The sequence below is a fragment of the Caretta caretta genome, chromosome 2, assembly GCF_965140235.1.
Source record: "Caretta caretta isolate rCarCar2 chromosome 2, rCarCar1.hap1, whole genome shotgun sequence".
In the NCBI taxonomy this organism is placed as follows: Eukaryota; Metazoa; Chordata; order Testudines; family Cheloniidae; genus Caretta; species Caretta caretta.
This window is the reverse complement of record NC_134207.1, coordinates 196750146-196774459: the sequence shown is the minus strand read 5'-3', so window position 1 is coordinate 196774459 and position 24314 is coordinate 196750146. Positions and strand designations below refer to the sequence as shown.

The following is a 24314-nucleotide window of genomic DNA, read 5'->3' as shown; positions in this document are numbered from 1 at the left end:
AGAACTTGAGTCTTTCTAGCCAGAGCTGCTTTCCTTTGACTTGCCATGATTTAGATTCATATAAAAAGATCTATTTGAAAGAAGCTTCTTTAACTATAGGGGCAGGTTTTTTTTTCCCAAAGCCTTTTGTAAATGAACAAAGTAACCACTTGTCACATACACGGACTAATGAGAGTTGAGTGTGGGTTTTAGTGTTCATTCATATGCTTTGTGTTCAGCTAGTCGTAAGTTAAATCTTTAGAAATCACACCACAGGAATCTTTTACATGGGAGTGGGGGGAAGAGAATCTGTTGAGATACTGAGAACTGTTGGGCGGAAACTGCTCTTTACAGGCTTCCTAATCTGCAGTTCAGGAAATAAACACACACAGGAAGTCATTTAGCCTTTTCGTGAACTTATAGTTTATACAATGTCTGATAACCAAAGCATTCTTTGTATTTTTAAACTTTTAAAAATAAAATTAAATAAATACAGTATGTGCTATGGGTGCCAATATGCACTATAACTTCCAATTTGTACCAGCCATCTAAATATGGTATTAAAATGGGAAAGATGATTAAAACTGTCCACATCACCCTCTCTATGTTTTCCCTTCCTTCCCTTGTCTTGCTATTTAGCTATTTCCCCCTCCCCAACAAAACCCAGAACCAAAATATTAACAAAATATGGGACAAAATGTGTCTTTTTCAGACCATCACTCTGCTGTGTGTTATATCCTTTCCCCTTACCCTCTGTCTGTCTTGTCCACTTAGGTTGTAAGCTCTTTGGGACAGGGACTGTCTCTCATTCTGTATAGTGCCTACCACAAAGGGGCCCTGATCTTGGTTGGTCCCTAGTTGTTGCAGTTATAAACATCATAATAATAAAGTATTACTGTCCTCTACACAACTATATTAAATTATTTTGATGTTGAAGGGAGTTTATATTCTGGGAGTTTATATTCATGATTGCCTAATAATGGACATGTACTTAATACAATCTATATATAAAATATAATCTGTGTTCTTGAAAAAGGTGGTTAAAAGTAAGTTAAACTGCATTCCTCAGAGTGCAATTTATGATGGCTCCATCTAAACATACCCCAACTACTAGGATCACCATTTTAACGCTAATTTAGTATGTCCTTTTGACTTAAGCCATATTTTCCATTTTCCTTTATGATATATCGGTTTTACTTGAAGGCACATTTGTAAGGATTTCTAAAGAATGTTGAGTTTGATTTAAAAAAAACAACAATAAAAAAACAAGATCACATCCTGTTCCCATTAAAGTCAATGGGAGGTTTAGCTGTTGACTTCACTGAGAGTAGAACTGAGCATATCAAAAGTAAAATTCACTGGTGTAATTTGAATCAATGAGTGCCAAATTTAATTTCCTTTCCCCTGTGAAGGGGAAAAAACTGTAAGGAAGGAGAGAAGAATAAAATGAGAAATATGTTCAATATTTGAATTGCTTTGGAATCCTGGGCAAATTATTTGGTCAAAAATGTATCCTGTTTTTTTTGAGGGGAGGGGTAGGGGGGAAAGAGAGAGAGAGAAGGGAGGAGAGATGGACTGCAAAGGCTGAAAGTGATTTTATTTGTTGTCTACAAGACCAGTGCTTATCAATTAAAATAGTTCTGAGGTATATTTTACAGTGGAAACAGCATTCTGTAGTAAAAAGTTTAACATACCAGGAAAGAACATACATGATTATGGGTGCATACACAATTTGGGTTAGTTTCCCACATCTTGTAGATGAAGTATCAAGTTTATATTTTCAATGGGTGTAGTTGACGGTAGCAAATATATTATGGCCATACTTTTCAAAAATGGCAACTAATTTTGGGTGGGTCAATTTTGGGGGGCCCAGTTTAACAAATCTTTGGTCCTAAAGTCTGTTGTCTTTCGTGGGAGATTGCAATTTTGTAAAATTAGGGACAGCTTTGTAATATTTTGCCTTGCCCCAACCCATCGTATTTTTCCTAGAAATGGAATCACAAGATCTGAGGAAACTTTCTGAGCACTGGTGCCAGATTATTCACTTTGAAGCTGCCTTAATTAGTCATTGGTACAGTAGATTTCAATTTTCAGTTCTTACCACTGAAAGAAACAGGAAATTTCAAGTATCAATCTTGTGAAGTAACCTTATATGTACATTTCAAACAACTCCTCAAATCTCTATCACCATTACATTCTCCTCTTGATGTGTGGCCCAGTCTAAATTCCAAAGAATCATTTAGTCTTCTATATTTACTGTAGAACAGTGCTACAAAATGCCTTTTATTTTTTCATCCTAAAAGGGTGCCTCTTTCACTTTCTTAATGGGAATGCTCCTCTTTGTTCACAGATAGCGTGCTGATATGTGTGTTTATTAAGTTTAGTAGGACTGTTTGTAATATATTCTAAAAACTATTTTTATATTGCATTTTTCTTTCTTTCTTGATAGTCCAGCTCCACAGTGAGAACGTACCAAAACAGTAAATCAAGAGTGACCATGAGCCCTGGCTTTAGCTCACAATGGAACAGCAGCCAACCTGCTTGGAACACATACACCTTTCCAAGAGCAAGCTTGCACTACCAGTCCCATGCCAGCTACACTTACTGTGCTGGACACCCTGCTGTAAGTAATTAGCCTTTTATGTAGCTACATGAATGCTCTACGTTATTCCCCAGAAGGCAGAAGTTCTCAGTACCACAGTCTGACAACTCAGTGGACTATGTCTGTGTTCAGTCTGTCCCAGTGTTGTTAGAAATGTTTGTTCCCCAGCTGGATTAACTGTAAGCTTTGGAGAAATTTCGAATGATTCTAAGACAGAAACAGATGTGAATTTCTTATTGCTCACTAGAAATGTTTATAAAAATTCAGCTTAGCTTCATATTAAACTATTGTTATGAACGCTGGTTGCAATTTAGGGCTGTGGGGGGGATGTGTGGAAAATTATTTGTTGCTCCCTTCTATTTTCCTTGAGGGTTGCTATTAGATAATTGAATTCTTTTTTGCTTAGGAGAGCGTACATTTTAAATTATGTGGAGGAGTCAATAAAGCTGGGTGTCTCTTGTCATCATAATAGGTTTTGCTAATATTTATTTATTCATCATCATCTCTAGTGAACACAGTCTACCATCACTAAGCTAAGCCTGCTCTCCTTTGTAGTTTTCATGAGCAGGTGGCTAAAAGAGGGGGAGAGAAAGGAGGCGTGTAACTATTATTGCATGTTCTATTTTGACAGCTGTGAAAGGGTCACAGTTGATGGCTATTAGAATCGTATTTGCTCATTTCTGAAAAGCTAACTGCACATAAAGCCCAGTGGCTCTTTTAATTTCGGCTTCGGGAGATCTTCAGGTTTGAGCAGAACAACAAGGAGAAATCTTGCTAGTGTAAGCAGTCTGTCCTTTCTTTGGCTCTGCTCTTGTCTTTGGTCTCTTTTAATTTTGGGACTTCTTTAGAAATTCTAAAGGGCAACGTTTTAATATCTTAACACTGTGCCACTTATAGCTTAGGAAGCTTTATCATCCTCTTGTGCCTTCTAATAGGAAAATTTTAAAAAAACCTGATTTATTGGAAGGTGCAACTTAATTTACAGGAGAAAATTTATGATGTGTGATCTGAAGACACTGTTGCAAGATTTGCATGATCGATTTAGATTTAATGTTTTGTCAGCAAACTTTTAGCCAAAAAGTTGCTTAGAAAATGTCTGACATAATAATTGTGATAAATGAGAGGAATTCTGCAAATCTGACTGCTTTTTAAAATTATTGAGATATCATAAATCTCTGTACATGCTGCTGTTTGCTATATTCCATTGTTCTGGGTTTTAGGAATTGTAAAAGTTGTTGGGGGAGAATGCTGGGGGTGGGGGAAAGGGAACACAGCTGGAAGCCTGTTGATCCTTCTGATTTAGAATGTTCTCTTAAATAAAGTGTCGTCGTAAAGATTTATTTTATATTCCATAGGTATTCAAACTGTCTCTGCCTCTCAAACTTTGATTAGTGATCATCATAAAAAATGCTTGTGAATTAAACCTAAAGTCTGATTATGTACTGTACAAAAGGCAGACAGGCAGAATACTACCCTACCATTAGATGGTGTAAATTCGCAGAATGCGGCTCTTCACCCTGCTACCATAGGTAGCAAAGTAGCAAGACAAGGTGGAGGAGGTAATATCTTTTATTGAACCAGTTTCTGTTGGTGGGAGAGAAGTTTTTGGGCTTACACAGCGCTCTTCTTCAGGCCACCTTGTCTCCCTAATATCTTGGGACGGATACAGCTACAATAACACTGCATATGTAGCAAAATGTCCGCCAAGGCATGAGAGCCTTTTTAGACCATTCTGCAGCTGCTCCTTCCTTTTTTTTTGAGACGAAAGTTGGTAGTCACTCAATTAAAATCGCTTTAGTCACATGTCATTTTGTCCTAGTCATCAAGGCAACAGACTCTTATATGTGGTTATTTGAAGCAACTCTTCAGTTTTGAAAGCCAGTCCAGCCAAGTGCTGGGTTGATAGCGATTCAGTACAAACAGAGTTGTGTAAACAAATGCCCTGATTAGAAACACCAAAAATAAAGAAAAGGAGGACTTGTGGCACCTTAGAGACTAACAAATTTATGTTAGTCGCTAAGGTGCCACAAGTACTCCTTTTCTTTTTGCGAATACAGACTAACACGGCTGCTACTCTGAAACCGAAAATAAATAGTTAAATATAAGAGAAGGCAACTGAATTGTTGTTTGCATTTAACTCTGCCTTTAGCATCCACAGTTGTTTCATAAAGCTTCTACGGTGCTTTGGCTGAAGTCAGCTGTGGCATTTTGTTGTGATGCCAGCTCACCAGTTAGCTGGACTCATTCCATGAAGTGTCAGCAGCAGGCTACAAGGGGTTAGACTGACAGTTGGGATAACACTATATAAGTGCTATTTCTTGCACACAATTTTTTCTCTATTCCAGCTCTTCACTGTTAGTGCCCCTTTATTTGTCTGCATATCTCTGAGAGTTTCCCCCACTGGCCCTATGCCAACATCAGAGTTCTCTTTGAACATACACAATTGGGTTCTTGTGGTGTCCTCTGTGTTGGTTTTTGCCTAATGTTTCATTTTTTGGGGTGGGATGAGAGTGTTTTCAAAGTTAGGAATAGCAGCCATGAAGGAAAACTTGTTGTTCTTCTTAGAGTGTCCTCTGCATGGTCCCACTCGCGAGATGCACCCATGGATGCGGCTCTGATGGTGATACCTCATAGCCGTGCTTGTTGAAGCATTCAGTTGCACTTCCTAACACCTCACCTCTCCATCCCTGAACGTTCTGAGCGTGAAACTATAAAAGGGGCCACCTCACTTCCTTCCAACCACAGCAACAGAGGGATGTGAACCTCTCTGGGTCCATCACACACGGATTCTTCTTTGTAAGAGAAAATCGTACGTTAGTGCAATATTCTTCTTAGGCATTAGTTCTAGTGTGAAGGTTAGTGTGTCTGGTTCATCTTTATTTTTAGAAGATAATTTTATTTCTTAGGTTAGATTAGTTAGTTTGGAGTTTGTTTCTGATCACCGGATTCATGGCAGATCCAAAAGCTAAAAGATGTGGCTTCAAGAGCTGTATCCCTTGCCCTGCAGTCTTCACCACAACAGATGTCCATAACAGATGCCTGTCATGCCCTGGAGATGGTCACTCTCCTTCAAGGTGCTCGATTTGGAGCACTTTTACCCCGAGGGCTTGCAGAGAGCACCAGAATAGGCTATCATCTCAGGACATGTTTTACAATTCCACAAGTTGATAGACAGAATGACGACAATGTTGAAACTTACTTTGGTCTCAACAGAAGAAACCTCCCACCCTGTTTTTGACATGGAGCTAGTAAACAGGAGCAGCAAATAGGAAGGTTTGTGATGAAGTTCTCCAGGTGAAAGAGGAGTGACTATGTGACCCTTGGAGTGAGTTTGTTGTCTGTTAGTGTGTTGGTTGTTATGTGCTTGCTTGCTTGCTGTGCCTGCTTAATTTAAGTTTATAGTGTGGTCTGCTTGGGGGGACTGTGTACTGGGCCTAGCAGGCAAGGCTGAGAGCTTCCTAACAAGGCTCTAGCCTGTCATTCTTTGATCTCTAATCCCTTTAGGATCCCTTGGGAGCAGGGCTAGCTCAGGGAGAACAGGGGTTTAAAAAGCCAGTTCATAAGTGACCAGAGGAGCTAGTGAACAGGGGCAACAAAAGGGAGTTTTGCAAGGGAGTTTAGAGAGGCAACGTAAGAGCCAGATATACCTAACAAACATTCTCTATACTTAGGCCAATTACCACCCCCCAAAAGGAAAAAAAAAATCCATGCACAAACAAACAAAAAATGCTTCCAGAGTAAAAATAATGCAGGAAGAAGTGCAGCAGCAGAATGAGGTTTATTTATTTATTTAACAGAATGATCCAGTTTTTTGCACTCAATGCAGTATGTCTGATTACCTGCCTTGTGGGCAGGTGCCAAATGTGTGCCTTGGCTGCAAGCAGCTCATGACCCTCAGTGACCAGTTCAGGCACTCTCGAGACCAGAGTGGGTGAACTGGAGGAGCTAAGGGAGAAAGAGAATTATAGACAAGACTTTCTGGGACACAGCAGAGTGTTCCCATCCACAGTCTGACAACCTCTGTGCTGCTGAGGAGGATGAAAGTTTCAGGGAAGGAGAACATCAAGCGGGAGTGGAGGGAAACGATCCCATAGTAGGGGCTATCCTTCCAGATGATGCTGTGGTATCCTCTTGCACTGAAAATACCCCTCCAAGGGAAGGAACACCAATGATTAGGAAGAGACAGCTAGTAGTAATAGGGGATTCAATCATTAGAAATATAGATAGTTGGGTTTGTGATGGCCTCATGGTGAATTGCCTGCCAGGTGCAAAGGTTGTGGACTTCTCGAGACATCTAGTTAGACTTATGAACAGTTCTGGAAATGAACTGATGGTTGTGGTATATGTAGGTACTTATGACATAGAGAAAAGTAGGAGTGGTCAAATTTAGGCTACTAGATAAGAGACTAAAGGCCAGGTCCTTCATAGTAGCATACTCAGAAATGCTCGCAGCTCTGACTGCTAGAAGCTGGGACTGAATGACAGGGGGTGGATCACTTGATAAATTGTCCAATTCTCTTCACTCCCTCTGATGCATCTGTCACCAACCACTGTCAGAAAACAGAATACTGGGCTAAATGGACCATTGGTCTGACCCAGTATGGCCATTTTTGTGTGCTTATGTTATCCTGGCTTCTCAATCTAAAAATAAAATTACTCTTCCAATTTTAGAAAGACTGTTGCAACCCGCAAAGGCAGTTTGGATTTCTCCTTCATCAAGTCAGGATATATTAAAAAAATAGCTGTCAAATTATACCAATTTCTCTATGAAGGATTTTCATTTTTTCATACTGACTCAACTCCTAATTCTTTAGTTGTGGCAGAAGCAGTCCAAAGTGTGAGAGGGGGACAAACACATTCCACATCTTCTCACATGGAGGGAAAGAAGATAGACACAATTACCTAAAAGGTGCTTTCATTTGGTTTGGTTGTTTTCAGGATGACACATTATCAAGATGTTGCATGATCAATACCACTTATGGAGGAAAATGGCCATATTTGCCAAAGTGCTTCCCACAACTTCCCATAAGGTTCCCACAAAGCAAAGGAACCTTGTCAATGCCTTGATAACAGATGGTGAAATAATGGCTAAACATTCTCTCTGAGTTATGTTTGATTTTATCAGGCTCTGCAGCAAGAACGGTCATGTCAGCTATCACATTATGCAGACATGCTTGGGTTCAATTGTCTACTCTGCCACCTGAAACTAAATTAAAAGTAGAAGACCTTCCCTTAGAAGGTGATGGGTTATTCAGTAATAAAACATGAAATACTAGAGAAAATGAAAGATAAGAGATCAGCTGAAAGATCACTGGGTGTCTACCAACCCCCAAGAAGAAGGAGCTCGGGACCAGTCTTCAGATACCTCTTTCTCTTCCTCATCTTATTTTTCATGAAGGCATCAGTTTCAATACCAACCTCCTCCTTCTCAGATGCAGCAGAGGAGGAAGTCTTTTAAGTCTTGAATGAAAGGGAAGCAATCTTCATATTCGTGATCAAATGTTAGACATCAAGTTGATGTGAGGATTGTTAGCATCAGATCAGTCTTCCACCACACCTCTTCACCTTTGGGAGGCCAACTTCCTGATATGTCAATGCTTGGACTCTACCACATCACAAAAATGGATTCTGGAGATAAGGTAAGATGGTTACATCATTCAGATCCTTTCCTCTCCTCCACCCTAGCCCCTGCACCTCCATTCCTAATCAGGGACTCCTCTCACGAGACCTGTTAAGATCAGAGCTTCACTGCCTGTTGGAAGCCATAGAGGAGTGCCAAGGGAATTCAGAGATCAAGGTTTCTACTCCAGGTATTTTCTGATACCAAAGAAAGATGGAGGGATTCATCCCATATTACTCTTGTAGATCTGTAGAAACTTAACTCCTTTATCAGAAAATTCCAATGCTGCATGTTGACACTAACATCCATCATACCCCCACATATACTCAAGACTGGTTTGCAGCTCTCAGTCTCAAAGATGCATACTCTCACATTTCTATCAGACCGAGGCACCACAAGTACCTTCATTTTCTGGTTTGACAAGACCATTTCCAATACAAAATCTTACCTTTTGGCCTATCTACTGTACGCCGGCTATTCACAAAATGTCTACCCATAGTAGCAGCTCATTTTAAGATGGAAGGGAATCATGGTTTATCTTTATTTAAATAACTGGCTGATCAAAACATCATCAGAGGAAGGTCTTTCCATGAACATAACTTACCTGTATTTCCTGTTTAAAACATTAGGACTTACAATAATCTAACAAAAAATTCTCTTCTCCTAAACAAAGCAACCCCTTTATAGGAGCAGTTATCGAACCTCAGATAGGCAGAGCCTTTTTCTAAAAGAGAGATTCCTGAAGTTTCAATCCGTCACAGTGGGGTGTCTTCAAAATCCTACTCAGAAAGTAGTTTTCTTTCTGCATCTAATGGGCCTCAGCCATTTATGTAACACCTTATATTTGGCTTAGGATGAGAAGTCTGCAGCATTCGCTGGGTTAAATTACAGACCAAACAAAGACAACATGTTTACGAGGTTGACCATCTGAAGAAAGATACTCCTATCCATCAAAAATGCGGAGGTTAGTTAAACAGAAATTAAAAGGTACAGCACCAAAAGTGAAATCCCTGCAAGCCGCATGGAAACTTTTTAAAGACACCATCCCTCTCATCCAGAGTGTGATAAAGAAGACAAGACAAGACAGTGTCAAAATAGGCTAGCCCAGCATGGGCAAATCAAAAAATGTTTTTGGACCCTCTTCAGCTCTCCATGGGTGTGTACAGACCTCTCCTGTTGTCTTCAGATTTATTAACAACAGGAAGGCTGAATTTATCCCCTTTCCCTGCTTCTTACTGCATGGGCTAGTGGATTCTAATGGATCTTGAGAACCCTGCCCATTAGAACTGCAACAGCTATTGGTTAACTCTAGAAAACCGTCAAGTAGAAGGTGCTATGATCTTGAATGCAGTAGGTTTGTGAAGTGGGCAAACAAAAAACCCATAGATTCACTAGTAGCACCAATTCAATATATGCTGGAATATGTCTTCTTGAGGTCCCTTCCAGACTTACAATTCTATGATTCAATGTCAATTAAATATCTTAAGGCTTCCTAAATGCTCCTTGAAAGTTCACCTGGCAGCTATAGCTGTCCACTATGCATTAACAGACAAGTCAGTTTTTGTGCATGATACAGTAAAGAAATTTATGAACGTACCTGTCTATATGTATCCACTGATACAGATCCAGTATTGTTGTGGGATCTCAGTTTAGTCCTTACCGAGATAATAGAGCCTCTTGGAGAGTGTTCTTTGTTTCACCTAATTATCAAAACTGCTTTCATCATAGCCATAACATCAGCTAAGTGCATGAGTGAACTACATGCCCGCTAATTCTCCATTCACCCTCTTTCACAAGGATCAGGTAGTACTTTGTCTTAATCCTAGATTCCTTCCCAACGTAGTGTCTGACTTTCACCTTAATCAAATGATTAATCTGCCAGTATTTCCCCCTAGACCTCACACTCTCATAGGTGAGCCACAGCTACATACGCTGGATGCTGAAAGAGCTTTGACTTACTGTCTTAACAGAACCAAGGAATTTAGAAAGTCTCCTAGTCTGTTTCACATGCAGAGAACCATCTCTTCAGAGATGTTATCCAGATGGGTTAAACTGTGCATGGAGAAAAGCTATAAACTAGGATCTGTTCCACTTCCTGTATGGATTAGGTCACACTCTACTAAAGCAGTGGTGCCTCCATAATGTCTTAGACATGTGTGAATTGCAGAAATCTATAGGACTGCAACTTGGAGCTCTATATATACCCTTACAAAACACTGCTCCCTAACCCTAGCTCAGTTTGGCAGAGCAGTATTTCAGTCAGGACTCTGTGTTCCACCTTCCTTGCATGAGGTACTGCTTATCAAACTATTCCATGCAGAGGACACTTGAAAAAATGAAGGTTACTTACCAGTAACTAGATCTCTTTGAGATGGTCTTGGAATATTAATGTTCCCCATCCACCTGCACCTCTTCCTCAGTATTCTAATGGAATTTTAGACCTGAGGAAGCGATTGGAAGGAACTGAAGTGGTCAGGACAACACCCACCCTTTAATAGTGGTGCCCTCCAAATGTTCAGGATGTGAGTTCAAAAAAGGTAGGAATGGTGTGTGAGCACTCCAATGGGCACCGTTATGAGGTGGTTGTAGAGTCAGATCCAAACCTGCCAGTGCACCTTGTGAGAGTGAATAGGCAGAGCCCATCATGAAGAACTCCAGTTACAGGTATGTAACCTTTATTTTCTAACTCAGATTTTACAGTATTGTACATTCCAAAGCAGTGAAGGTCTGTGTAAATGCCACAAAGACTCTGCAGGCAAAAACACAGAAATCAAATTCTTGTCCGAACAGAGCCCTTAACAATTTACTTTAACCATGTATGTCCTGATTAATCAGAAGAGGTGAAAGTGGCATTTTCTCTCTAACTAGATAATGTTACATTTTAAGGATCACTTGAGACTTTGTACATCTGGCTGTTAACTTGTAAATTTTTCCTCTCAGGGGAAGTCCCTGCATGATGATGATGTGATTTTTCCAGCTTCTGTGTTACCATGTTGTGTGATGCTGAGCTTTCCTTTGGTGATACTGCCATGTAGTATCTAAAGATATTTAAAGACTGATTTCATTTCCTGTAAGTGGGACTTGCAGAAGTAGAGCACCATTCTCAAGATCAGACTGGACAGCAGCACTCTTTCACTATTTGCCAAATGTTCTATGATAGGTCACATGTGATGCTATGTAGATCTGTAATAAAAATCATACCCTCATTTAACCTCTTTGGAGTTCAGTGGATATATGATGCACAGCCTGTCCAAAGCAGAGCCACTCATTTCTCTGGGAGGAGGTATGCTGTGCAATTCTGTTTTCCAGTGAAGTTTTTTGGCAATGTGGCAGGTGCAGAGAGAGACTTTGTTGCCCTTCGTTTGAAGAGTGTGGCTGGGAGGATTAAACCGTCATGCAATTCTGTATTTTCCCCCATCACTGCTAATTTCCAAGATATCTCTGTGAAACAGAAGTTGTCGCCTTTCTGATCTGCCCTGAGCCTCCTGCCTGGTTCATTTTGTAATGTCACAAACACTGGATTGTGGATTCACAGAATAGAGCAGGGCTGATTAAAGAGGCGAAAGCTTCCTCTTACACATGTATGTCTCGGTAATCAGCAATGATGGGAAAGGAAATAAATAGTACAGAACATATGAATAGAAAATGCCTTTCTAAGAACCCTTCTACTTCTCTTAACTGAGCTCTGAGAATCACTCTGCTTTCCCAATCTTTAACATTAACCCTTTCTTACCTTCAAGGACTTTCCAGCTGAGAAGTACTGGGTGGATTTGCTTTGCTGAAGCCACCACTGCCATTCTTTAACCAGACTTTCCTTGGAATGCTCTTGTTTGCCCTGCAGGATTCAGATCAGACCTTGAAATTGAGCTTAGGTTATGCACTCAGCAACACAGGGCATTGTCACAGGACCATTGAGCTAAATGTCTGTGTGATGGGGTATACAAAAGTCCACGCTGGAAAACAAGGGATTCAGGAGCAGCTGTGGGCCCATGCGGCTCTGCCTGGCCACACCTGCCAAACCTGCACGAGCTGGAGGCAGAGTTTAAAATGGGAAGCGGAGAAGCTCAGAAGGGGGCAAGCGGTGAAAGGAAACAGACCTCTGCTCTGAGCTCTGGGAAGGAACAGCCCAGGACTTCATTTCCTGACCCCTGAGAACCCTGTCCTGCCCAGGCCTGTAAAGGAGAGTGGTGACTGTTCGGGAAGGTCAGAAACTTTATTTTCAGTTCCATCCGTTAATTTACCCTGTGGGGAAAAAGGGGAGCTCAGGTAGGAAGTGATCCACGGAGGCAGCTAGTTAGCTGCACCCCAAGCTGCAGAATTTAGCTGCAGACCACTGGGTCCTGATTGGAGCCCAGATGCCAGGGTGGGCCTGGGTTCCTGTACCAACACCTACAAGTGTGACAACAATGGGAGTATACCCCTTGGTAGGGAATCCAGCTGGGGAAGGCCCCCAGTACACAAGGGTCCAGACCCCAAGTCCTGGAGCTAAGGAGAAAGGTCTGAAGCCCTTGTGGGCATCAAAAGATTTCTACATTCTTGGACCTTTTTTTGTGTGTACCCCAAAAGGGGTAGATTGGAATGATTGACCCGGCTGGAGGGTGAGCCGCAAAAGAAGGTATGAGACCCTACAGCACTGAGTTGTAGGGGAAAGGGGGGATATCAGGGAGGGGGACAATCTGCCACACCCTGGCCTAATGACTAAGTGACACTGCCAGTGTGGGTCACCTTTCACTGTCTGTTACAGGGCACTTTGATGCATTGTGTAAAGTACATCAGTGGCATTTTGAGCCATGAAATGAGCAGAGAATCTAACATAACCTTGCCAGCTTGCTCCCCAGCTTTAGAAGCCCTCTAGTCTGTACATGGCCAGGATGGGGTGAGGTTTAAAGCCAAAAGGCAGGGAGGTTTATCACTAGTAGTTAATTTTGTGTGGCTTCTGATGAGAAAACTTACAGAACACTGTAAGGGAAGAATTTAAAAGAAGAAATGAGCCAAGTGAAAATGGAAAGAATGGCAAATCTTTGGTTTTGGGTATTAAAGCAGATACCTTGGTATTAAAGCAGAGCTGTGCTAGTTAGGAGGAAAGTGAAAGGAGGATTGTGGTGATGTGAATATTCTTAATTGACAACAAGGGTGCAGGTATCAGTGGCAAGGGGAAGCTCTGTGATCAGTGCAATTACGAATGCTAACAGGTGACACACATTATTTATTGAGTTTATCTATTATCACTATGCACAGGAGCAAAGCCTCAAAATGGGAACTTATTAGGCTGCAAATGTAAAACACATGGGAGGAAAAATATTTCAAACTCCAAAACAAATATGTTTCTTAATGGACTTCCTTCTCCTTTCACACTTTCTTATAGCTGAGGCAAATTGTACCAGTGACTTGTAAGATTGCTTTCAATGCTGCCTCTTTAGGCCAGTTTTTCAAAGCAGCAATCACATGCCGTTAATTCAGATCGGATCAGCTGATCAGCTCAGGTCATTGTCGTGCTTTCATAATCGTTCATGTATGACAGTCCATTAAAAATTGGCCAGGCCTTTTAAAACATCACAAAATCCACAAATGTGTTTTACATTCAGCCTTTGAGTTAGCTGGGCATATTTGTTTTGTGTATTAACCTTTGAAATTGAGCTTCTTTCCAGGGTTCTAGGGAAAAGTCACTGGTAATATAGCAGTTTAGCCAAGGTAATTTACTGTATTTTACCTTCTAGAGAATTATAGCATAGATTAAACCCACCCCACCACCACACTTGGAAAATGTGTTAACTATAGGTTATGACTTCCTTTTTCTCCTACAAGTGGAGCATGCTGCAGATCCGGCCTGAGAGGCATGCAAAGGAGTAGTGCTGAAACTGCAGAAGACCCCCTCTTCGGGCCCCAACAGTGTTTGGCTTTTGAGGTCCAAAGCAGCAACTGGACGGTGACAAGGAAGATGGCCATTCTCTGCAGCATTGTCTCCCACTCTCCAAACCCATTGGCCTACCCGATGAAAGTAAAAGCTGGCCAAGTTACTAGCATGGGCTTCCCTTCCTGTATGAGCCATGCTCCAATGTGCACTGCACCCAGCAGGAGGAGCCTGTCAGGATTTGCAGATGCACAGGACTTCAAATTCCTGCAGATTTTTGGGGATCAGCAGGTTTGGTGGCTGAACACCGTTGCCACTTCCATGGGAGTGGAGCTCTCTGATACTAAAGTGAAGGGTGCTGTATAAAATCATGGGTAGAGGGAGATGTAGTGTACCAGGCCAACCAACAGAAGAACTCAGAGGAAATAGCATATGTAAATTCATGGAATTTCTCAGCCACTACGCGGGAATGATGTGTTATGGTCCTGACCCAGTTGCAACTAATGTAATTTTTTTGATTTCCGCTGTATGCGCCCATATTATATTTCTAAAATCAATCATATTTTTAAAACCAAAGAAAACTCCAAAAATCTAGACAAGAGGAGAGACTTGGGGAAGCAGTAAATACAGAGCCCAGGAAATGTCTATATATACAGCTACTATTTAAAAAAAAACAAAAAAAAAACCCCTGCTCTGATTTAAAGAAGGTTTTTTTTTAATTTGGCAAATAGGATCTTTCTGTTTCTATTTTGCAGCTTCTCCGTTACACATTAGATGAACAAGACAGGTTGTCTTTTGGATTTGTAAGTAAGGTGACGGCTTCCTCCACACCCAGAGAAAATCCTAGTATTAAAGCTGGAGAGTAGATGCTACAAACTCCCAATCTGTCACATGTTTGGAGACATCTGACAGATTTCGAAAGATTGATCATTCAAAAGGCCAGTAATTGTGTTGGTTTCTTTTTAAATAATTAAAATGCTCAGAAGATTTCCTTGTTGTTGTAATCAGCTCCTAAGGGTGAGGATTTTTGAGCCAGTCTCAACAAATACGGCTTTAAATAATTTTCCTGATTAGGAATGCCTCTTCCTCCTCTTTTATTTTTAAATGGGGATATTGAATTAATACAAATCCCTCAGTTCAATGCAGGTGGAATGGACAAATATTTTCCTTCTGCGCCTAGATTTGGTTCTTGTCACATGCAAAAGAGCTTTTGTTGATATCAGTGCTGTAGGTGGGATGATGTTCAACAACGTTTTCAGCAGTAGTTAATGTTTACATTTCAGCGGGTTGGAAAAATTTGTTAGAAAATGCTGACTTGAAAGACATTTCATTTAGAAAAAAAAATCAAAACAAAGCAATTTGATAAGGTTGATAAGGTTGAAACACTAACATTGTTTCAGTCATATTTTTCAATTTTACATTTTGAAACTGCTTTCATTTCAAATTTTTTTTCTATTATACAGTAAGTTATAATAAAGTCAAAATCAAAATGAAATGTTTTGATTGAACCAAAAAATTCATTTCAGGAGAAATTTTGAAATTTAGTCGTTTTTATTCCAATTTGGAACGAAAACAAATTTTGAATTTGTGGAATTTCCTGTGAAAAGGAAATTGCATTTCCCGCACAGCTCTGTTTACAACAGCCTGGTTCATTTGGGTTTTTCTGTGCCCTTTCTAGTCCCTTTATGGCAAAAACCTAGAAATGTTGGCACTGAAAGTGAGTTGCAACATGCACCAAAATCACAGAGATTTCCTCCTTTATGTAAACAAAAATGTTAAACCAGTGAGGCTCAAGACTTCTCCAGATTCCAGCACTGGGCATGTAAGCATTGTACTTGCTTACAATAAGCACGGTATTTCCACTACTGTATGGCAGCCCCTTTTTACTTATTTTTAAAGGGCAAACTTTTTGTAAAGGGTGGGGAGAATGTAGATAGGGGTTAGTGCTCTTTTCTTTTTTGCAATTTTTTAAAAAATTTCTTTGAGCCTTTCTTTGGCATATGTCACCATAGTATCTGAACACTTTATCAATCAGTTTAAGGAATGACACCTCAGAATCACCCCTGAGTGAAGTGTTGTTATCCCCATTTTATGGATGGAGAAATGAAGGCACATTGAAATTGTGACTAACCCAAGGGAGATGCAGCATGTCTGCAACACAGCTGGTAAAACCCCAGATCTTCTGGCTCCAGGTCTGTAGCCTAGTCAAAGATCATTTGTCCTCCCTCTTTGATGGTGTTGCTTTAGTCACTGCTTTATGCACAATGCTGAGATCTTCTGATCTAAATAAGAATAAAAACCCTCAGTCCTATTCTTAATAATTAAACCCATAGTTACATCATGATGAATCTGGCCCTTGGCCCCTAAATATAAACATTTATATTTGTTGTTTTTTATTACAGTGGCACTTAGAGGCCCCACCGAGACCAGGATCTCATTGTGCTAGGCATAGAATATCAGAGTTGGAAGGGACTTCAGGGAGGTCATCTAGTCCAACCCCCTGCTCAAAGCAGGACCAATCCCCAACTAAATCATCCCAGCCAGGGCTTTGTCAAGCCTGACCTTAAAAACCTATAAGGAAGGAGATTCCACCACCTCCGTAGGTAACCCATTCCAGCGCTTCACCACCTTCCTAGTGAAAAAGTTTTTCCTAATATCCAACCTAAACCTTCCCTATTGCAACTTGAGGCCATTACTCCTCGTTCTGTCATCTGCTACCACTGAGAACAGTCTAGATCCAGTCTCTTTGGAACCCCCCTTCAGGTAGTTGAAAGCAGCTATCAAATCCCCTCTCATTCTTTTCTGCAGACTAAACAATCCCAGTTCCCTCAGCCTCTCCTCATAAGTCATGTGCTCCAGTCCCCTAATCATTTTTGTTGCCCTCCACTGGACTCTTTCCAATTTTTCCACATCCTTCTTGTAGTGTGGGGCCCAAAACTGGACACAGAACTCCAGATGAGGCCTCAACAATGTCGAATAGAGGGGAACGATCACTTCCCTCTGTCTGCTGACAAAGCCCGTACTTATACTTATATGCTGTTAGCCTTCTTGGCAACAAGGGCACACTGTTGACTCATATCCAGTTTCTCGTCTACTGTAACCCCTAGGTCCTTTTCTGCAGAACTGCTGCCTAGCCATTTGGTCCCTAGTCTGTAGCAGTTCATGGGATTCTTCCGTCCTAAGTGCAGGACTCTGCACTTGTCTTTGTTGAACCTCATCAGATTTCTTTTGGCCCAATCCTCTAATTTGTCTAGGGCCCTTTGTATCCTATCCCTACCCTCCAGCGTATCTATCACTCCTCCCAGTTTAGCGTCATCTGCAAACTTGCTGAGGGTGCAGTCCACTCCATCCTCCAGATCATTAATGAAGATATTGAACAAAACCGGCCCCAGGACCGACCCTTGGGGCACTCCGCTTGATACCGGCTGCCAACTAGACATGGAGCCATTGAGCACTACCCATTGAGCCCAACGATCTAGCCAGATTTCTGTCCACCTTATAGTCCATTCATCAGCCCATACTTCTTTAACTTGCTGGCAAGAATACTGTGGGAGACTGTATCAAAAGCTTTGCTAAAGTCAAGGAATAACACATCCACTGCTTTCCCTTCATCCACAGAGCCAGTTATCTCATCATAGAAGGCAATTAGGTTAGTCAGTCATGACTTGCCCTTGGTGAATCCATGCTGACTGTTCCTGATCACTTTCCTCTCCTCTAAGTGCTTCAGAATTGATTCCTTGAGGACCTGCTCCATGATTTTTCCAGGGACTGAGGTGAGGCTGACTAGCCCGTAGTTCCCCAGATTGTCCTCCTTTCCCTTTTAAAAGATGGGCACTACATTAGCCTTTTTCTAGTCATCCGGGACCTCCCCCGATTGCCATGAGTTTTCAAAGATAATGGCCAATGGCTCTGCAATCACATCCGCCAACTCCTTTAACACCCTCGGATGCAGCACATCCGGTCCCATTGACTTGTGCTCATCCAGCTTTTCTAAATAGTCCCGACCACTTCTTTCTCCACAGAGGGCTGGTCACCTCCGCCCCATGCTGTGCTGCCCAGTGCAGTAGTCTGGGAGCTGACCTTGTTCGTGAAGACAGAGGCAAAAAAAGCATTGAGTACATTAGCTTTTTCCACATCCTCTGTCACTAGGTTGCCTCCCTCATTCAGTAAGGGGCCCACACTCTCCTTGACTTTCTTCTTGTTGCTAACATACCTGAAGAAACACTTCTTGTTACTCTTAACATCTCTAGCTAGCTGCAACTCCAGGTGTGACTTGGCCTTCCTGATTTCACTCCTGCATTCCTGAGCAATATTTTTATACTCCTCCCTGGTCATTTGTCCAATCTTCCATTTCTTGTAAGCTTCTTTTCTGTGTTTAAGATCAGCAAGGATTTCACTGTTAAGCCAAGCTGGTTGCCTGCCATATTTTCTATTCTTTCTACACATTGGGATGATTTGTTCCTGCAACCTCAATAAGGATTCTTTAAAATACAGCCAGCTCTCCTGGACTCCTTTCCCCCTCATGTTATTCTCCCAGGAAATCCTGCCCGTCAGTTCCCTGAGGGAGTCAAAGTCTGCTTTTCTGAAGTCCAGGGTCCGTATTCTGCTGTTCTCCTTTCTTCTTTGTGTCAGGCAGTGTGTCCGTATTCTGCTGTTCCTTTCTTCCGTGTGTCAGGCAGTGTGCGCACACATAGTAAGAGACAGTCCCGGACCCAAAGTCAGTCTACTTAGATAAGATGAAAAATGAGAGGGGAAACAGAGGCCCAAGGTCACACAATAGAACAGTGGCAGAGCTGGGAATAGATCCCTGAGTCCCAAGCCAAAGCCCTATGCACTGGGCCTTGCTATATCCTTGTATATTTCCAAACATATGGATGAGTCAAGTGTTCTCTCGCTGAATTTATACATTACCTGTATGATTATGGAAGAGTTTCCAGTAGATTAAAACTTCCAGATAAAAGCAGAGCATGATTGGTTTTGCCTCTTGCATCTGATCAGTACCTTTCTTCTGTACTCTGGTAACCTCTGATTAAAGACTTTAAACACTTGACATTTTACCTTTTGGAGTTTGTGGAGTCTCTCTCTAAAATGGTAGTTTTCAGAGTAGCAGCCTTGTTAGTCTGTATCCGCAAAAAGAAAAGGAGTACTTGTGGCACCTTAGAGACTAACCAATTTATTTGAGCATAAGCTTTCATGAGGTACAGCGGCAGTGCTTCCTTTGATTGTGTCTCTCACGCTAGGCAGGACTTTTTGTTTTTGTCTTCAGGATCTCGGTGAAAATTTCACTGCAGCTTTTTGAGATGCTTCTTTTTAGAGTTCCAAGCTGGATTGAATCGGTGTTTCCACGTGGCATTTCTTCAGATTCTCTGATTGGCTGAGCCTACTCCATGAACTCCCCTCTCTTGTACTGCACAAATGCCCATCTTTTTCTTTCCTTATGCATACATGTGGCTCAGCTCTGCAAACTCTGTTAGTTTGTTCAATTTTTTTTATTTACTCCTCTGTTCTCAAGGCTTTATGGGTCAGATTGTCCCTTACATGAGAATAAACCACATAAGGTGACTGGAAATTTTGCAAGGTTTCCTTTACAGAGCTTCTATGGCACTGTTCTGTCCAGGGTTTCATGCCCTTCTCTGTGACTCAACCTGTAGCGTGTTGTATTAATTTACATGAAATAAATGGGCCAAAGGTGTTAACATAACCCAGTAGTCACTGTCCAGCATTAAACAGTGTTAAATAAGGTCTGGGGTTTGCTATACAGAGACCTCAACCTGCTTAATACCATGACATTGGAAATCTTTTTACCCTTTTAATAAAGATACAGAAAAGAAAGAAAGTTAAATATTTGAAATGTCAAGTATTACATAAGGCTTTCATTTTAACAACATTTTTTGTTCCCTTTCCCTTTAGCTGAAGAGCGTTTTAAAAGGAACCCTTCTCTCTGCTTCTTTGACAGTCGCTTAGATCAGTGGTTCTCAACCAGGGGTCCAGGCCCCCCTTGGGTGCTGCAAGCAGGTTTCAGGGGGTCCGCCAAGCAGGGCCAGTGTTAAACTTGCTAGGGTCCAGGGCAGAAACCTAAAGCCCCGCCACCCAGGGCTGAAGCCAAAGCCTGAGCAATGTAGCTTCATGGGGGCCCCTGTGGCATGGGGCTCCATGCAATTGCCCTGCTTGCTACACCATAACCCTGGCCCTGGCTTTAATATGCAGAAAACCAGTTATTGTGGCACAAGTGAGCAGTGGAGTTTTTCTTGCACGTTGGGGAGGCCTCAGAAAGTAAAAGGTTGAGAGCTCCTGTTTTAGGATATCAAAGATGGTAATAATTGTCCTTCTGGGGAAAAGAAATGAAGTTAGTTGAGATGGGCTGGAGCTGTTGTTACTGCTGCTTCTGTTAAAGTCCAAGCCCATTTCTCCCAGGTGGTGTTTGGGATTGGTATTTGTAGGGGTGCTGATGTCATCTGGATCCCTCTTTGGCCTGGTCTGGTCAGGACATCCCTCAGGATTAGGATAAAGAAGGTCTGGGGTCCTAGGAGATGGTGGAGGTGGCAGCCATGATTGTGAAGCTTGCTTCAGTAGCCTCAATTCTTCTCCATTCTGCTTTCTCCGCATCTGTTCTTTCTGTATGTTCTTTGTCCCCAAAGACTCTTTCTTTAAGGACCGAAAAAGAGAGTAGCCGGTGGAATAGCCCATGCCCTCATTATTTTGTCTACCAATTAGACCTAATATCTGACACCCCAATTTTGGTTCACTAGTTTCAAGTTCCATATCTTCTGTTTTTATCAAGCTTGATTTCAATATAGTCTTTGAATTATATCAATGTGGCTTTGGCTTTTTGTTTGGACTAATTTAGTCTGTCTGGTTCTCTTGCACCTTTTTATAACATTTCCTATTGAAAATAACTTGACCTACTTTCCATGATAAATTCCCAAGAAGGCAAAAGTTATAGACTAATTGTCACAACAAGCCATGAGAAGGGTGTTTCTCTCCTTAACCAGGAGAATACCAGAAGTCAGTGGGCCTCTGCTCCTGTGAACTTCTCCCAGATCCATGGCATCATGACTCCATTAAAGCCATTATTTCTCGTGACTCCTCTGCCAAGCCCTTAACAGGAGTTCCATAGAACAGACAGGGAAAGAGACTAAGCTAATGCCATCCTGTATATGAAGCATGGTCATAAACATCACAGCAGGTGGATTGTCAGGAGATCTAGATTCTATTCTTGATTCTGCCACTTTGTGCCCTTGGATAAGTCATTTAACTTTCTCTATCTGTTTCTCCCTCTGCGCAATGTAGGTGATAATGCATTCCCACCATTTATAAAGCACTTAATGATATGTGGATGAAACCACAATGTGAGTGCTAAGTATAATTAATGTTGTTTAATGTAAAGGAATATGTTTAAAAATTAAGTTGCGTAACTTTCAGTAAACACTTTGATTTTTGTCCTGTTAGCATAGCATTTTGATTGAAAGTCCTTCTCTTTTCAGAAGCTGCGCTAGTAGAATGAAAGGTTGGATTAAGCTGTTTTTCTACCCAACTATAAAGTGATTTTCTTCTTAAATCTTTTTCCATTTGGCTGCTACTTAGCGTCTTTTGTCTGCCTAGGGAGGACAGGTGCAATTATTCACCTCTGAGCCCTTGGAAAGAGAATGTAATTCAACATGGCCTTTTATAAAGGAATGTAATTCACTACCCCACATACAGGACATTATGTGGGTCAACTAGAATTTTGAAAACTACAAACATAGTCATTGAGATACAATACATTGGGTATTGTACCCAAACAGCTTGTTTATCTTAAATTTGGTGGGAGGGAAGTATCAGAATTAGTTATAAATTAAGTCAGGGTGGAATAGTCTTTTTCAGTCACTTAAGGACGAAAATTCTTTTCTCTGCTACATGAGGGGAAAGGATTTATAAGGGCTCCCTGCTAACTTGTTCACAGTGATAGGGACTGAAAATAGGGCGGTAAGATCTACACCTATTCAGATCCTTTACTGCGCCTCCTCCCCTGGTGAAGGAGGTGGCTAGGACTCCAAATCCAAATCCCAAACTGCATTCTGTTTGGAAGGATTTCTCCACCTTTTTCCCCAGCACGCAGTTGAGTTAGTTGAGCTGAGAAGCAAGAGGTTTCAGACCATAGGCCAAGTTGTGCTGATTTACAACTGCAGAACACTTGGCCCACAATATGCTAGTGTGCATGCTACCTCCATGGGATATCCAGATGGCTATAGAATAGCAGTACAATCCCTTAAATTGATACCTTTGTTCAGGTTTCATCCTTTTATCTTTCTCTTTACTAAGAAAATGGCTCATTTTATTATTTATGCTTATAAAAGATTAGCCTGTCCATTGTAATCCCATATTTTCTGCTGGTCTGGTCTTTGTCTAAGGGTGATTTTTTTTGGAAAATGTGAGCAGGAACAGTTCCAGTCTTTTGGAGAAGCAGAAGTTTGATATAAATTACACATTTTGCCATTATAAAACTCTTTGTCCTGCAATACCCTCTCCCTCCCCCCCACCCCCCCAAGCCCCCGGAGATATAGGACAAGAGGGTTTGTAATAGATGAAATTTTTTGAGGCTGGTGAATGTTTGTGCTTTCCGCTACACTTTATTGCTTACTTCAGGAGCAGAGATACAAAATAGATGCTTCTTAAACAGATGTGCAATATTTTCTAGCTAAGTCCATTTTAATTATGACTTTTAAAAAGTGCAAATGCAGTGATTCAGTGACAGTTTGTTGCTTCTCTTTGCTCTCTCTTACATAGAACCTTCCTCCCTCTTTTCGGCTCCAAAAGTATTAATTTGGGGTGAAACAAGTGAGGGGAACAGGACAGAACATTTGTGAATTTTTTCATTTTGCAGCACAAGCATGGAACGGTAGGTAAACTGAATCTAAAAAAAATCTGTCTGTTTATGGTAACAGATTGTAATTCCCTTAAGAGAAAATTCACAGACTGCTGTGTGTATTTCAAATACTCTGTGTATTTCAAAGAGTCTGGGAATAAACAGCTGTGCTGCTGTTCTATACCGGTGTGTGTACCATGTGACAATTATTTTCCCCTCTGAAATGCTATGAAGTAGACAGAGAATCAGATAATATTAACAATAGACTGAAAGTATGTTAGAGCTTCTGTTAGGCATTACTAGCTTGCAGGGTCAGCTTTTTTGAAAAGTGTTCTGCTTTTTTAAAGGGACGCCATCAACCTGAAACCCTGTCAGTTAGAAAAATTATAATATGTTAAAAGTAGTTTCCAGTACTATACCCACTTCTGAGTTTCCTGACAGATTTTGTCCTTTTACCAGCACAGGCCCTTATCCTGCAAGCTGCTGTGTGTGGGCAGATCCCAATGGAGGGCCCCATTGACTTCAGTGTGGCTCCACAGGACACAGAAGTCTGTCTGTGTGCAGCGGCTTGTGAGATCAGGGCTGTATTCCCCATTTTAAAAAAATGTTTTTCATTCCTTGTTCCTGCTGTGTGAGAGACGCATACATGCGAAAGGGAAACCAGCCAACTAACTGAAGTTATGGGGGAAACAGTTAAACTGCCTACAAACAAAATGCTGCCAAATGCAAAAAGTAGACAAATTAAGAATTTTTTCTCCCCTGTAATCTCTCAAGTGAAGAAATCCTAGATGTTACTTGTAATAACAATAGATGCATTTTTCAGACAAACGTATGCTTTTTTTTTTTTAATTTTAAAGGTCACATTTGCCCTCAATTAGGGAAGCTTTTGCAAAACCTAAGATCAATAGAAATATTTTAGTGATTTTTTAAAAATTCTATTTGAAGCCAGTTTGGAAACAAATAAATATTCACTTGCAGTTTTGGCAGCCCAGTCAATGTAGCATTGTGCTACTGAAACCAAAAGGAACAATGACCTAGGCAGATTATAAAAAAAAGTGAAACTGATTAGCCTACTCTCACATGCGGAGAGAATGCAATAAATAATAAAACAATAATTTTATTTTAAAAGTTACCCTCTCTTCCCCTGGTGCAGCACTTGGGGTGCTTCATGACAGTTTTTAGAAATAATACACATTTTAAATATCAAACTAATGTGCAATAAATAAAAGCAAAGAAAGTGACAGGGAGGGAAAGGGGGAAAATGACTTCACCATGGCTTCTCTTGCCGTGACATAATTGTGACTGGTTCCCCCCCAGGGTGCCACCTGGAACTGGGGTACCACTGAGCCCTCTGACCCGCCAGCATGGGCTCCCTCTCACACTGTGCTGCTGTGATAAGCTGCAGACACGGTCCCGG

General features: G+C 41.2%; 1 protein-coding gene across 2 annotated transcripts in view; it reads left to right on the top strand.

Moving 5' to 3' along the window:
* Positions 1 to 24314, top strand: part of LOC125631634 (RNA-binding motif, single-stranded-interacting protein 3) — a 1082196-nt gene that overhangs the window by 470729 nt on the left and 587153 nt on the right. Inside the window, exon 11 of one of the 2 annotated variants that reach the window (XM_048838637.2) lies at positions 2429 to 2602. In XM_048838637.2, the coding sequence (XP_048694594.2) occupies positions 2429 to 2602 (174 nt within the window). The remainder of the gene's footprint in view (positions 1 to 2428; positions 2603 to 24314) is intronic. The other variant, XM_075125723.1, reaches the window with a different exon arrangement.